At 36.3% G+C, this 16,083-nt stretch overlaps 1 protein-coding gene across 1 annotated transcript in view; it reads left to right on the forward strand.

Moving 5' to 3' along the window:
• The window catches only part of ADGRB3 (adhesion G protein-coupled receptor B3), a 461,694-nt gene that overhangs the window by 420,578 nt on the left and 25,033 nt on the right, over positions 1–16,083 (forward strand). Inside the window, exons 21-25 of the mRNA XM_013130073.2 lie at positions 4,491–4,557; positions 6,746–6,831; positions 10,177–10,275; positions 10,602–10,773; positions 15,090–15,185. Coding sequence (XP_012985527.1) covers positions 4,491–4,557; positions 6,746–6,831; positions 10,177–10,275; positions 10,602–10,773; positions 15,090–15,185 — 520 coding nt within the window. The remainder of the gene's footprint in view (positions 1–4,490; positions 4,558–6,745; positions 6,832–10,176; positions 10,276–10,601; positions 10,774–15,089; positions 15,186–16,083) is intronic.

Here is a 16,083-nt window from a genome sequence, read left to right on the forward strand (position 1 = left end):
TTTCTGCCCACCAAGCATGTACCTCAGCTTCAGTGCCTCTGAACTGCTTGGAGCCAAAGCCCTGCAGAAATCTCAAAATAGCTCTGCCATCCATTCCTTCTCTCTCCGAGTACCTGATCCAGCCTGTTTCCTGGACTGGGCTGTACTTGAGGGGCAGTGAGGAAGAGATTGGTGTATTTCATTTACACTTTATTGAGACAGTTACTGTTTAGTTACCTGACTGGTTCCAGTGCACATTTAGGTCTCCAGAAAATTCACTCCTCAACGAGGCTCCCTTTGGTTGTCTTCTGCTGAAGGAGCTTGGGCTGAGCCTCTTTCCTGCCAGCAGAGCACTTCAAGCACAGAGTTATATATGCACAAGTGTGTTTCCTTCAGTCATCCTGTTTGGAGCTCTCCTCACGTTGCTTAAGAAATTAAGTATGCATCTCTACAGAAAGAGAGGAAATATGACTCTGTAGCCTGGTAATGAGGGCATTCATCAGAGATATGGATGAGTTAGGTCAAGTCCTTGCTTCAGTGAATATTTAATTATTCTCCTTAGTATCATCACTCAGTGAGATCAGGGTTTCCCCTCTCTATCCTGTGTCCCCCAGTCTTGGCACATGGTGAGGGAGGTTGAAGCCCTCACTCCAGCTCTGGGTGGGTAAGGATTCAAAATTGAATCTCCTCCTGAATACTCAAACCACTGAGCTCTTTAGTTTTAGATTGTGACAGCATGCATCTTGCACTTTTTTAATGAGGAATGGATTACCTAATTGATGTGTTTAACTTGCATGTATAGCTGGCAGTCATTAGTAAAACAATGGTCTTAGCTGTCTTTTGGGAATTATGTTGAGGATCTGCTACTCTTGACATTTTTTTCTAGCTAATATGTGCTCATGTTGCTGGCTTTTTAATTATTTAGTCCCTGAACGAGGACTGGAGAACCATTTAGGCTGTGAGAATTACAAATCACAAGATTACAATATCCAGACCCCACTGGGAATGTAGCTCTGTCCTTTGGAGGATCAATCCCACTGCATTTACTCTACTAAAATTATTCATGTATGACTACTTGCTTTACTTAGTTTTGCTTCCTACTTCCTTTCTGGGTAGAATACATTTTTAAAAGAGGATATACTGAAATATTCAGACAAGCAACAAATCTTTCATTAAGGGTAACTTGGAAAGTAAAAAAGAGCAGGTCTCTGTACATATAACAGCTCATCTCCCAGGATTCAAATTCAGCTGACACAGTACAAAAGAAAGTGTACAAGGGACAAACAGAACCATAATGCAAGCTTTCTCATCTTGCTTGCGAATACATTTTCTTGGCATTTGACATTTGAATTGCATAAGGAAAACAGGGAATGCGGGAAAGGGAGATTCGTCCTCCATCAGCAGCTGATGTGCTGTACCACTCCAGAAGGCAGCAAAGAATTGCACCCCATAATAACCATTGGGCAGCATAAAAGCAGAGCTCCTGTCCTGCTCACTCTCCCTTAAGCACTTCTTTGAGGTTTTTAACTGCTTACGCTATATTTGGCCTGTTTGGCTGCAACCAATTACACACATGCTGTCATCAGAAATGGGTCCTGTTGCAAATTATTCCTGGTCTGTAAGATACTATTTTTGAAAATGATGCTTTCAAGTAGAGAAAATTAAAAGTGAAAATAAATAAATTTATTCCAATCCTATAGTCCCACAAATGAAGAACTTGAAAAAAGGGAGAAGGCCCGAGGATCTTCAGAGCAGATCTTAGTTTCATACAGTATATGTATGACTGATGGGGGTGGCATAAACTCTTCACACTCAAACCAGTTCTGTGATCAACAGTCTCTAATCTCTGTCTTTATCTTTCTGTCTTTTTGTCTTTATCTAGCCCTAATCATTAAACAATTATATAACTGTACATTTAAAAATACATATGAAAAACATTTTACACAGTCACTTGGACTGATACATGTACAGAAGCTGAAGGGGCTTTCATAAAAATGGTAAAAAAATGACAGTGACAAGTTTTTATGTATTTCAAGATACCTGAAAAAGATTTATACATCTGAAAGTTTAATTGTTTTTTTCCAAGTATCTCTGTGAGTCTAATAAATATTGTTGCTACCTCTTCAGACAAGCAAGTATGAAAGCACCACTACTATAAGTTATAATTAATAAACCTGTGTGACAGACTCACATTTACAGAAAGTGCTTTATATTAATAGCCAATGCAGATAACTTACAGGAATTCATTCTACCAACAAAAAATAAAATTCTGACATAGTCATGTTCTCATAAGAGAAGGAACAGATCTACTGGAGAGCATCAAACAACTTGCAGAATCTCAGGATACAGGAGCAAGTCTGCAAATACTTCATCACTCAGCAGAATTTTATGACCATGTAACTTGGTCCCATAAAACCACCAGTGGATGCTTTTAATACTCATCAATTTATATGGCTTTTTGCTATGTGGGGATCAGGGAGAAAGAAGACAGAATAGGAAAATAAAATAAAAACAACTATAAAGGATAGGAAAAATTGCTATCAGAGCAAAGAAAAAGAAGAAGAAAAAAAAAATAAAGCTTTGACAATTTACTTACTGCATAAGAAGGAACCTGAGAATCTGTTTTCAGAAGGTCTTCAACAGAAAAAGACTGGGAAAAAGCACATTTCAGAGTCTTTAACTAGCAGATATTGAATATATTGCAATAATAACATTACATATTGTTGAAAATACAGATTGCTAAAAAATCAGATTGTGTAAATAAAAGAGGAAAACTACATTTTTTTCACAGCTTTGCCTCTACATGGAAGCCACTGTTTTTAACAGCCATTTTGTTAAGGCCATAGGAAAAGAAATGAACAATTTTCCCCCGGTCTTAAAGATTTTTTGTGGCAGAAACTGCATTTATTAGAAAAAAAAGGCAACAACAACAAAAAGCAACAAAAAAACAAACCAAACAGTGAACTTATTAACCCTTTATTCAGCACAGGTAACTGAAATTATGTTACAAATACAGTACATCAACAATTTTTATGAACTGATATTTCTGTCTCTCAGTAAACATGAAAATTTTTATTACATGAATTAGTTACACAGAGTGGTCATCTTCATGAAGTTTAAAAGTTTATACTGGTAGGGAAATGCCCTGTCAATATATTTTCCCCCTCTCAGAAGCTCACAATAAATAACCTGGCTTTTGGAAAAATAGCAAGAAAAATTGCAGGAAATTTTGAAAGCATTTTTCTTTGACATTACAAAATACATTGAGCATTACTGCTGTAGCTGGTTTTTGAGGCAGGATGTAGGACAGCCTGACATGTATTGCCTTTTTAACAGTGAAGAAGATATGAATTATTTGCATCAATTCATCATTCCAGAATTGAGCACAGATGCAGTTGGGTCCCTGTGGCAGATTTCACATGGCTTCAGTGCAATGGGAAATACTTTTATTCTTTGCAGTCATAATTCCAGCCCTGACAGGCCATTAATATTATGATGCGCTTGCATTTAATTTCTTTGGTTTTCAAAAGTATAAAAAACAGTACTGGAAAATAAAAAAGATTTGTATAATTCTGATGTGAATGTTTCTGGATGTGAGATCCAAGTAATTATTTGAATGCGTATACTTGCGTTTTCTTATATGTAGGTGTGACCGTGCATTCAAATAAACACACAGCTCTTTGAATGTGTAATCACTGGGAAAATAGCACAGCTGCATTTACTTCAGTGTCTGAAGCTCCTGATCTTTTGCAGATATGGAAAGCTTTACATCATGGTGTATCAAATATTTAGCATTTGATTCTGTAAGAGCTCTCTGTTTGGAAATTTGATGGTTTTCAGTGAAAGCCCTGATGCAATATGACAAACTGCAAGATTAGTAGATCACAAGAAAATACAGTTTTCAGATGGTTTTAAATATACATTGACATTGTTTGCAAAATATTCCAGAGAATACAGAACAGTTAGATCATATATGATTTTTCTTTAATGGGAATATTGTCTGTAAGACATGGTTCTAACTGCAATTACTAAAGGATACATGAGAAGATCTGTAGAAGCCTGTTTTATTTCTGAAGTTCTGTGTTACAGGTACTTGAGCTTTCATTGCTTTAAGTATAGTACTCTCAGACATTGTAAGCTGAAAATGTTTCTAGATACCTAATTGGCAAATGTTGTTCAGTTAACTCATCATACATGGTTAGAGGAAATTCAACAGAGATTTGCAAACTTATTTTCTATTGTGCTCTTAATAGAGTTTAGCCATTTCCATATATGTATAATTCATATTAAAACTTCTGAAACATTAACAGTTGGTAATGGAAATAATTTTCAACTCTACATCATCATCTCAACAAAGTAATTCTTTTGTGTGTGTAAGCATATGAATCCCAAAATGTAGGATTAAACATACACCAAAAGAATCTCATGCTGTAGTAGTTACTAATGCCTTCTTAGCAATGCATTATACTTATATGTAATTTGTGTTAGTTCTTCTTTAATGTTCTTTCCAGCTGCTGGCTGTCTCTTGAAGGAGGGCTACTTTATGCTTTCGTTGGACCTGCAGCTGCTGTTGTCTTGGTAAACATTAATATAATTTCCAGTATTTTCGTATGAAATGTGAAGTGTGCTATTTAAATTAAGAAAAGTTTAGCTATACAGTAGCATTACTTTTTTGCTGTAAATACTAAGATCAGCACTTTTAAACATACCTTAAGTATTTTAAATGCATGATTCTTTTAACTGTATCACTTCTTTATGCCACTTATCTCTCCATATTTACGCAGTAAGCTGTGAAAGAATAATGTACTGATTAGTGGCACAGAAAACAAGCATCAGTGAGTTATTATCAGTAGCATCTATGCAATTGTCACTGCCTTGTGAAGTTCAGTGACAGTCTTGATAGAGTGCTGCTTGACAGTGTACCACTGTGCCAGCAAAAGCAACAGAAGGAGTGGAACGAGCCAGCAAGCTCTCCATGGCTACTGCTTTTGAAGGGAAAGAAAACATCATCATAGCTGGGAAATGTTATTCATTTGTGTATTAATCTTCCACATCTCTAGAAATGTATTTAGGTGTAGGATTCACTTTGCCTAATTGTAGACATCTGCAATGTAGATTTCTGCATGTAATCTAGTTATACCAGCCATATTTCATTGTCAATAGAGAAAAATATGCACTTTTAGTGCTCAAACCACCAGAAGTATTTCGGGTGCCTGCTTCAGGGTAAGATGAATTGCACTTTACATGTGCAATCTGCTCTGCAGTCTTCATATGGATTTTTTACAATAATTTGTTTGGCATTTTTCCCTTACAGATTTTGAATCTTATTCTTTTCACTCCACCACTTTTATACTAGGATAGCTCTATCAACACCACTTAGTTCTGATTTTCCCTTGCAAAAGGGAATAGGTCTTAGTAATCATCAAAGATATAGGCATTTAGCTACATAAATTTTCCTGAAATGGATGTTTACTACTCCCATAGAGTTTGTCGCATCATTGCCTGGAGTCAATCCAGGATCCTTTTGTACAACTCACAGTCCCTGTCATGATAGAGGAGCCAAGGATGTTTACAAAAAAGCCAGTCATCATTTTCACATGGAACTGTATGTTCTCTGTGTAATTGGCAAGCTTTGTTCAAAGACGTTTGAAGTTCACAGTTGCATTTTGCCTTACCATTAGCTGGTAGCTGTGGAAGGAGCTGTTCCATGCAGCCACTTAAGCCTAAGTGTACAAAGCAAAAGAATTACATAACATCAGCTGAAAAATGCAAATGCTGAAAATAAAGTGAGGATAAGAAAAGCTGGAAAAGAGTTGGCAGGACAGACTGGCAACAATTAGGTATTTTGGCACAGGTATTGAAAAATCTGTTTGAAAGGAAGATTTACCCTTTGCTATTAAAAAATAGATAAGAAAAGGAGTATTTATTCAATAGGTTCAAAACTTTGTATGACCTCTTTGCAAGGTCATGCACAGACAGGTTCGTAGAGTTCAGCTCAGTAATACAAATGGATAATAACAGTCATTAAGCTGTCCATTAAATGCCGTTGCTAGGTCCAGTAAGTGCCAAAGTCTGATTTCTGGAACACTTGCTTTTATTTTTTTAGGTTAGGTCTTCAACCCATGTGTGTGATCATAACACCATTTACTTTAATGGAGCTAAGCAAACTCTGCCCAGCATTCATCTTGTCCACAAAAAAAAAAAAAAAAAAAAGGAAAAGAAACTACAGAGAAACAAGGCTCAGGATCCACATTTTGGTCAATAGCGTAGGTAGTGACTAATGGAAGGAAGATACGGAAAACCACAGGCTGGTTCTGCATAAGTGGGAATGCCCACATGGTCCATAAACACTTAAAAAGGAACACGGTTACAGTCATCATGTGTTCTGGACAGCTCTTCCCTGTGTGCACATCTCAAATGCACTGGTTTTCCTTGAACAGGATATACAGTTGCAATTAAAACTGAGGCAACATTAAAGATACATTACTTAAGCTTCTGGATAGCAGACATGTACATATATAACTTGATATATATAAGGCATAATTCAAGATTCAAAAATAAACCTGTTGCAGTGTGTGCATTTGTTACTCATTTGAGAATATGGCCATTGTTGCACTCAGGGATGGTGTTACACAGTTTCTGAAGGAACACTTGGAAATGTAGCAGGAAGCATTTTGCAGGCCTGTAAGTGCCTTTTCTGAAGAAACAGGATAAAACATTTTCTTTCAGGCCTTGAAAAATCAACTGTTTGTTTTCTGTTTTACAGGTCAACATGGTGATTGGCATTTTGGTATTTAATAAACTTGTTTCCAGAGATGGAATCCTAGATAAAAAGCTTAAACACAGAGCGGGGTAAGCAAAAACAAGGTTATTTTAAGGCGTATTAAAATTATATCACTGATTTTTAATTATGGATGTTCACCAAAAGTGCTTTTGATTGTGCTTTGAACTTTAATATCAGTGTAACAGTGTGTCTAACAGATTCCATTCATTGCAAAAGCTGCTGTTGCATTATCCTGAGAGAATGCAACTAAACACACTAAAGATAATAAAACACAAGTACAGCAGTATTAAGTTAACAAGAATGAAGATTTAACAAGTCTGAGTGAAGGTTTCAAAAAACTGTCATACATGTAAAGCTGCAGTTAGGAAGAGTTTTATGAACTGTGTGTACTGGAGGAACTGATTATTTTGTCTAGCTGTCAAATGTAATTATTGTGGAGGGAAATGTATAAACTGTTATAAAATATATTCTACAACAGTATATTCCTTAGTGAGGTGAAAGTTATTCTGCCATTCTGACTATGCAAAGAATTTGCTGTTGTTCTTACATTCATATCTACATAGATGTCTCGTCTCAATTCGTGTAATAGAATTTCAAAGTAAAAAACAACATGTTTTAAAGCTAAAAAAAAGTAAATGGAAATTCTGCGTTATTGATTATTTACTTGCATTAACATTCAAATTCTGTTTGTTATCACGAGAAGAAAAGATTGTGACAGTGGTGATATCAGAGAATGCTTTTCAGTGGATTACAGTGATATGAAGAAATGCAGCAGCAAACCTAGATTCATTCCATATCACAGAAAAATATTTCACAAATGTATCATCACCTTCTTAGTGCATATGAGAATATATTTAAACTTTCAGTAATTTTTTTTTTTGCAGCTACATGTTCTAGTATTGTCTTTTGGGCCACCTTGTAGTAAACACCACCAATATCTGCATTTCTAATGAGGATAAGCAATGGTATCTTCATTTTACTGTGTATTACTGCTATGGGTAAATTTATTACAGCTTCATTTTGAATTATTTTACAATTTCCCTAACAGCAGCATTCCTAATAAGTTCAATACATTGGTTAGATGAGCAAATTTATGATCAATATTTCAGCTGGTGTGATTTGCATTTAATATTAATTCAATTAAATCTTTCAGGTTTTCAGCTCTTTCACCACCATTATGACAAATATGTACCAAAACCTTTCATTTCGTTTCTTCTCTTTTCCTTCTTTTCCATTAAAAAGCATTAATTTCTTAACTTTGTCTACTTTGCTCCACCAACACTGTTAACTGTGTTATAACACTGGTGAAATCTAGATTACTATAAAACTACTCAAAGTATTTCAAGAAAAGTAATAACTTAGGAATCACAACTTCAAATTCACATTTGGTCTATTTCCAGTGATTTAAAGAGTTGGAACAGCCACAGACTTGGCTTTGTACATTTTTTAAGTATATCCAAGCTTCCAAGCTTAGATTTAACTCCATCTTTTTTTTTTTTTTTAATTCGGCTTCTCAGTTGTAGGGTATAGAAATCTATTTGCTTATATTATACTTCCCTGATGAAACAAATAACTTGCTTTCTAACTGCACAACTTAGCAAAGAGGTATTTTATTTTAAAATAAATGGATAAAGAGCTATAAATTATTCTGTGAGAAGCAGTCCAGCTATTCTGGGAAAGCACGTAAATACCCTAATGATAAACAATCTTAACTTTTGTGATAGTATAAGATGGTGGCTTGGCAGCAGCATTACTTGGTACTACTTGGCATATGATGGGTATTGAGTCATTCTTTGGGGCATAGAAGTTGGTGCAGCATTTGGTCTCCTGTAGAAAAAGATTGTCACTCATTTCTCAAGTATCTCTTGCCAGCCATGTTCAGGAAGGCAACTTCATTCTTTCGGGCAAACACTGGACTTAACACCTGTCAAAAGTTCAGTCAAAAGTTCAGCTGTAGGAGTCATTTATGTGGGATTTAAAGCAGTGAATGGGGCAAAATACGTAAGAGGTAGCACACATATATGCCCAGACAGAGGATTATTTTTGGTTTATATACACATCAAGTTCTATTATTATTTGCAAGATGCAAAACAGATCTATAGAAGTAAGAATAGTCTCTTCTGATAATGTTGAAGTATTGCCAAGCAAAGATAATGTTTTCTCAAGCTTAGCTAAGCTCATCCAAGACATTTTCTATTTCATTCATTAATGTAAATCTTTAATTGATGTAAACGGTTGTGGATTCATGGAGTTCTTTTTCCACCCCATGATCACCTTATACAGAGTCATGATTCTCACTGTTTTATTATGGAAAAAAAAGGATTTTAATAGAAAATATACTGCACTTCTTTTGTGGAAATCCACCATTTGGTTTATCAAAATGGAAACCTCTGGAGTTCAATGTTGTTTTGAGCAGTATGTTAAGAATCTTGTGAATGCTGGGTTTGGCAATAAAAAGGAGTTCCGCTGGTTGAAATAACTGGAAAAAGCTGAAGTGTTACCTACCTACACCATATTGACCACTTTCCAGCTGGGAATAGGTAAAGCACCCTTCCTTGTCACATCTCAGCTATGGTTATTCCTTGTTCTGACAGCAGAAAGAGAAGGAAGAACAAAAGTCCTTATTTAGTCAACTCAAGAAGTTGAATGCATGTTGTATATAAAAGAAAATTTAAATTCCAGGTTTTGCCCCTTAACTCTTCTAACGTGCTGAGGTACAATTGTCCATACAAAATGCTTTGAGCTTAATGCTTGTGTACTGTGTTTTATTAAAATGCAAAACAGGTCACCCTTTTTTCAGTAGCAACTGATATTTATTTCATGAGATTCCATACATTTCAAGCCCTGTATTCAGACCTTCATATGGCATGAATAAAATCACTCCAGATGTTAGTGGGCCATTCAGATTACTAGTACAAATCTGACTATACAGTACGCCTACACTGATTTGCTGCTTGAATAAATTTTGCAGGTTTCTTTCCCTGTAATGTTTGTAATTGTGCATACTTCATACTCCTCCTTTAAGTGTCCTATACTCCTTTTCAAGTTTGGATACAACAGACTTCTAACAGGTCTGAATAGAGGGATTTCACTTTGTGTGTCTATCCTAGCACGTGCTTATGTTTACTTCAGTGTACTGAGCAGTTTTGATCACTGGACATCTGGGGCTTTTTTACTTAAATGAAAAAAAAAAAGAGACTGCATGAAATGAAGCCCCATAGCATTAACATTTAAAGGTAACAATAATGTAAAGTACAAAGTACAGTTTTGCAACAACATAGAACATTCATCCTGAATGCATCTACTTACTTTTTCTGCATGACAACGTATTTAAAATCTAAATTTCAGTAGCAACGTTTTTTGGTGACAATTCAATATTTTGTTCTTTTTGTGGGTGTTCTGTTTGTTTGCAGTCAGATGAGTGAGCCTCATAGCGGTTTGACGCTCAAATGTGCCAAGTGTGGAGTAGTTTCAACAACAGCTTTGTCAGCCACCACCGCCAGTAATGCCATGTTAGTCCTGATCATTTACATCTTCTCGTTACAAACTTATACAGTGCATGTGAGACAATACTTTGATGATAACTGTGTTTTCTAACACTGTATAGAGTGCTGAGCACTTTTAAATATTTTTTAACAAAAAAAAAGAAATTACAACTGTGTTTATTAACTGAATACGGGATATTCTTTAGAACATAAAGTACGACACTGTTACATTCTTGTTTGTGATTTTCAAGATAAATTGATAAAGTACCATCCTTAAATATGTTTTATTTTAATAGTGAGATTTTAATAATTTTTTTACAAAATTACAATGCTGCTTTTCTCTTTTTCAATAGGGCATCCCTTTGGAGTTCGTGTGTGGTGTTACCACTTCTAGCTCTGACTTGGATGTCTGCAGTTCTGGCCATGACAGACAAAAGATCAATATTATTTCAGATACTTTTTGCAGTATTTGATTCATTACAAGGCTTTGTTATTGTCATGGTCCATTGTATTCTCCGAAGGGAGGTGAGGAATGGCTTCCCGGTTTTCTAAAGGGCTGTGCTCCTGTTATCTCTCAACTGCTCTTTAGTGATATATACAGCTTGCTCTATGAAAATATAAAAAGTATTTTGTGTTGAGATGTAGAGGAGCAAGTGAAAGAGAGAAGAAAGATCAGATGCTTACAGGCTCAGAATGTCGGTTTGAGTATAAAATGCACCCACTTGATTAAAGGTGGCTTTTAATGAATCACAAGTTCAGGCTTTCACAACATTGTGTATATAGGTGAATGCCTACATTAGAATCATAGAATCATAGAATAGTTAGGATTGGAAAGGACCTCAAGATCATCTAGTTCCAACCCCCCTGCCATGGGCAAGGACAACTCAAACTAAACCATATCACCCAAGGCTTCATCCAGCCTGGTCTTGAACACTGCCAGGGATGGAGCATTCACTACCTCCCTGGGCAACCCATTCCAGTACCTCACCACCCTAACAGGAAAGAATTTCTTCCTTAGATCCAATCTAAACCTCTGCTGTTTAAGTTTCAACCCGTTACCCCTTGTCCTATCACTACAGTCCCTAATGAATAGTCCCTCACCAGCATCACTGTAGGCCCCCTTCAGATATTGGAAGGCTGCTATGAGGTCTCCACTGAGCCTTCTCTTCTCCAGGCTCAACAGCTCCAACTTTCTCAGACTGTCTTCATACAGGAGGTGCTCCAGTCCCCTGATCATCCTCATGGCCCTCCTCTGGACTTGTTCTAACAGTATCATGCCCTTTTTATTTTGAGGACACCAGAACTGCACACAGTACTCCAAGTGAGGTCTTACAAGAGCAGAGTAGAGGGGCAGGATCACCTCCCTTGACCTGCTGGTCACGCTCCTTTTGATGCAGCCCAGAATACGGTTGGCTTTCTGGGCTGTGAGTGCACACTGCTGGCTCATGTTCATTTTCTCATTGACTAACACCCCCAAGTCCTTCTCCGCAGGACTACCATGAATTTCCTTTTTGCCCAACCTGTAGCTGTGCCTGGGATTGCTCTGACCCAGGTGTAGGACCTTACACTTGTCATGGTTAAACTTCATGAGGTTGGCATCAGCCCACCTCACAAGTGTGTCAAGGTCCCTCTGAATGGCATTCCTTCCCTCTAGTGTATCAACAGAACCACACAGCTTGGTGTCATCGACAAACTTGAATTCTTATAGAAACAGGTTTGAGAGCCATAACACATCAGCTTTGCTGGCAGATCTGTGGTAGTGGGATTGTCAAAAATGAGCAGGTGGAGACAGACTGGAGAGCATGAAGTATTTGACATTAGCTATTTATCAACTTTAGGATATTTACAACACTGGTAAACCAAATTGCATGATTCCCTATGATTGGCAAGAGTTATTCAAAAGCATTTCTGGACTAAAAAAGCAAGAAGGTGTTTCAAGAAAAGTTTACTATCGACACTGAGTGATCAAAACACTTGGGAAACTAATCAAGGTATATTTTTCCATATGGGAAAATAAAACAAATAAAAAGTAGTTTAACAACAGCAAATAAGAAAAGAATTGATGTGCTTGAAACAGATTTTGTTTCAAAAGTCTGTATGGTCTGCACTTCTATGGACTAGTTTGCAGCAGCAAAAATGTAATTGTTTACTGCAGCAAGTTCCTACACAGAAAAGACAGCTCTAGTTATAACAGTCTGGCTCTAAAGAGTATGGCTTTCTAGCTCCAGAGACCTTTAGGTGAGTAGAAGCCAAGGTAGTAACCATCATGCACGGTATGCAATGCAGCCTTTGCACTGCACAGGGTACCTCCTTAATGAAAGAATGGTCTCAGGTTCCTGCAAAAGCATTTAGCTCTGACAGTGCTTGTCAGGGAAATCCTGCCAACATATTTGTCACTCTTGATGACAGCTACAAAGTTATCTCAGTTATAGCCTATAGCACTGATCTAATATTTATAACATGGCAGCACAGGCAAAACAATAATTCTGACTGTCAGGAGAAAAAATATGAGGTGGGGTGTATCACCATAAAATTCAAACAAAGAAGAGGACAGCCCTGCTTTATTACGCTTTAATAGTCATTACATTACAAAAAGACACAGACTTTTACAATTATATACATAAAGCTCCTGGTTTTCCTCTTAGTTATATTGATGTGAAAATAAATGTTAGAAACATTTTTTACTTTCTCTAGTATGCTACATCTAAGATTTTGTGTGACAAAGAAGCCAGGGACGTTCACTGAGTAAGAGATACAACTAGTTAGACATTCAACTAGAAGGGTTGTGTTGTGTCTATTTCTGCCCTCCAGCAATTCAGGGTCTTTTGGAAAGACATTCAATCTTTCTGTACTTGCATCTCCTAACTTCTATGACAAATATTAAAAAAATATAATATTTCTTAATCATGAGACCTTACAGACCACCTGGAAGTTAGGAAAGAAAAATGCAAAATAAGAGTTAGGTATTGCTGCTTTATTTTGCCTTCTTAGCCTAGAGAGCCAAGTATTTTTTTCCCCTCTCTTTGCTGTTTACTTACCTAATTAGGCATCGGAAGATGGTAAGGTATGTGTCACAGTACAGAGAATGATAGGAGAGGTTAGCATTGAAGCTTCTTGATCAGAGTAAAATGGTTTGCCTGACCTGCTTGAGCATGAGATGCTATAAAACTAATTTGAATTACACTGAGTAACTCCTGTTAATGCTGGCAATGGGAGGAACCCACATGTATTTTCTTATTTTGCTGTGCTCTGCTGACTAGAGAACATTTGGGTTAAATGCATCGTTGGCGTCTAAAGCCCACATTTCTGTATTACAAGAGAAAAATAGAGTACATGAGTACGGAGAGGGTAAATTATAAAAGCTTAGAGTTGGTTACTGTTGCTAAGGAAACTACTTCCCTGGTAATCACACGTTCATCACATCTGTCTCTCCTGTTCTGCCTGGCTCTAAGAAAGTCTTGTAACTTGATGTTAAAAGGCAGGAGGTAAAAACAAGCTTCTCTTTCAAAGTAAAATGTAAAGACAGCACAGTCTTTACATAAACAAGGTTGAACAAGCAGCTTAGCAAAATAAGCTGGTATTTAGGAAGTTCAACCTTTTTGTTTCTGACTTGTGTGAGGACACCTAGAAGTTGCAACATATGTCAATATGATGGAGACAGCTACAGTTGACATTCTGTTAACATGTTAAAATCATCTGTTTGCACTTTAGAAACACTGTAAGAAACATGCACATTTAAGAATATCCTAAAATCAAAATTCACTGCTTTAGTATAGAACATAGTGAAAGTAGGACATGAGATTCTCGAGATCTCTGAAGCGATCAGAACTGGGGAGGTTTCATGAACATAGAGTCCCAAACATATGGAGGCCCACTGCACACAGTGTGTTCTAAAGTAATAATGCTTTGGGGTCAGGCATCATGAGGCTTACAATGATATTCCACACACCTGGGAATGCTGTGGAGGAAAGGATTTATTTTTTTTTTTTAATCAAATCACTGTGCCAGTGCTTCGCTGATAGCATAAAACTCTGAAGTGTGACCTGACTTCAGCACTGATAAAGTGAGAGAAGACTTAGATTAAATTTGTGGCAACCAGGAGATGTCAAATTAAATTAACCTCAAACACGTGCAAAAATACAAGAGTAGTGCCTAAAATCAGAATCTGAGTCATGATACAGGTCAGGCACACTTTACGTTACCACATTTTGGAAAACTTGATGTTTTGAAATCAGACCAGACATTCATTTTTCTTCTTTTTGTGATCACATTGAAGATATTTACCTGACCTGAAGTCTTTTACTCTTTGAAGAGATGTATGAGATTCCTTATACATGGAATTATAGAAATTTTGATTGGAATGAGTAAAGTCTTTCAAATTGGCTTTTTCTTTAAACTATAATTGGGAAGCACTATGTATCTGATTATAGCAACTATTAAGAACTGTCTTTCAAGAATCTTAGATTTATTAAGCAGAAGATATATTTTATTTTGCAACAGTTAATATTATATCTACTAATCCTGCTATCAGACCTGTGCCAAACTGAATGAGAAGACAAAGACAAATACTGTCACCCGAGACAGATTTGGTTTGAGTACCAGATCATCACCAGGCAAATCTAATTCTGTGGTCTTAATGTGATAGACTGACAGACTTAGCAGCAGACACAAAATATAGAAATTGTATGAACTGGCAGGAATAGGCATTTATGTTTACTGCTTCTGCTTTATTAAATATGCCAAATAAAAGTCATGCATTGTATTCCATACAGTTTAATTTATTAACAGGAGTAGAGTGTGTGATGTTGCACAAGAATCAGTATAAGATATTGTTTTCACAGGTTCAAGATGCATTTAGATGTCGACTGAGAAACTGCCAGGATCCAATCAATGCAGATTCTTCAAGTTCTTTTCCTAATGGACATGCTCAAATCATGGTTAGCTTTTTTTTTCTTTTTTTGACTATGAATTTAGTGTTCCTATGCAAAATAAAAAAAACTGTATTGTATGTGGCAAGCACATACAATAGAAAGCACAGTATGCACAGCTTAAATATTAACACCATTTTTAAGCATAAGTCTGTTTAGGTCATTATCTGTTTGCTTTAATCTCTTGGCAAATTTTAAATTAGTAGTGTGATCATTTAGTGGAGGACAGAGAATTCCACCACTGTTCTTTATGACAAAAAGTTGTTACAAAAAAAAAATGAGAAAGTAATCTAAATATATCATGACTTTTTCTACTATTGATGCAAAGAGAACTGATGGATCTCAGAGTTTTCCCATCATTAGGCCTGGATAAATCTTCCCCTCAAACTAAGTCAGACAAGGAGCAAGTGGTAGAAATTCTAGAGGGGCAATCTATTTAGTGGCTTAAATTAAGGAGATGATAGTGAATGGCAGTTTGGATTTACTAATTTTTGGATTTACTAATATTTAAGTAGTATACCAAGACAACACATTGGTTCCTCCAATTTCAGTGACAGCTTTTCATTGATTATAATGGGGACAGGCTCAGGCTCTAAAAAATGCAAGTGTCAGCTGGAAGATGCCCTTCCAAAATGATGATACAAAAAGAACCCAGTGTTTGGATGTCACAAGGAGGAAAGAGATCTGTTTTATTAAACATTTTTCATATAATAAACATACTGTGGAAATAAAAACATCAGTAAGAATTACCTGAATTCTATAACATGATAAACAGTTTTGTTTCATTGGGAAAAGTGTGCTTGGATTTTCAACTGTTAAAAATCATTCTTAGCTCTTACAATTAATTTTTTACCCAATAAAATAAAAAATAGTTGTTTTCAGAGAGTACAAGTTTTATGTGATTACA

The sequence above is a fragment of the Melopsittacus undulatus genome, chromosome 3 (assembly GCF_012275295.1).
Source record: "Melopsittacus undulatus isolate bMelUnd1 chromosome 3, bMelUnd1.mat.Z, whole genome shotgun sequence".
Classification (NCBI taxonomy): Eukaryota; Metazoa; Chordata; class Aves; order Psittaciformes; family Psittaculidae; genus Melopsittacus; species Melopsittacus undulatus.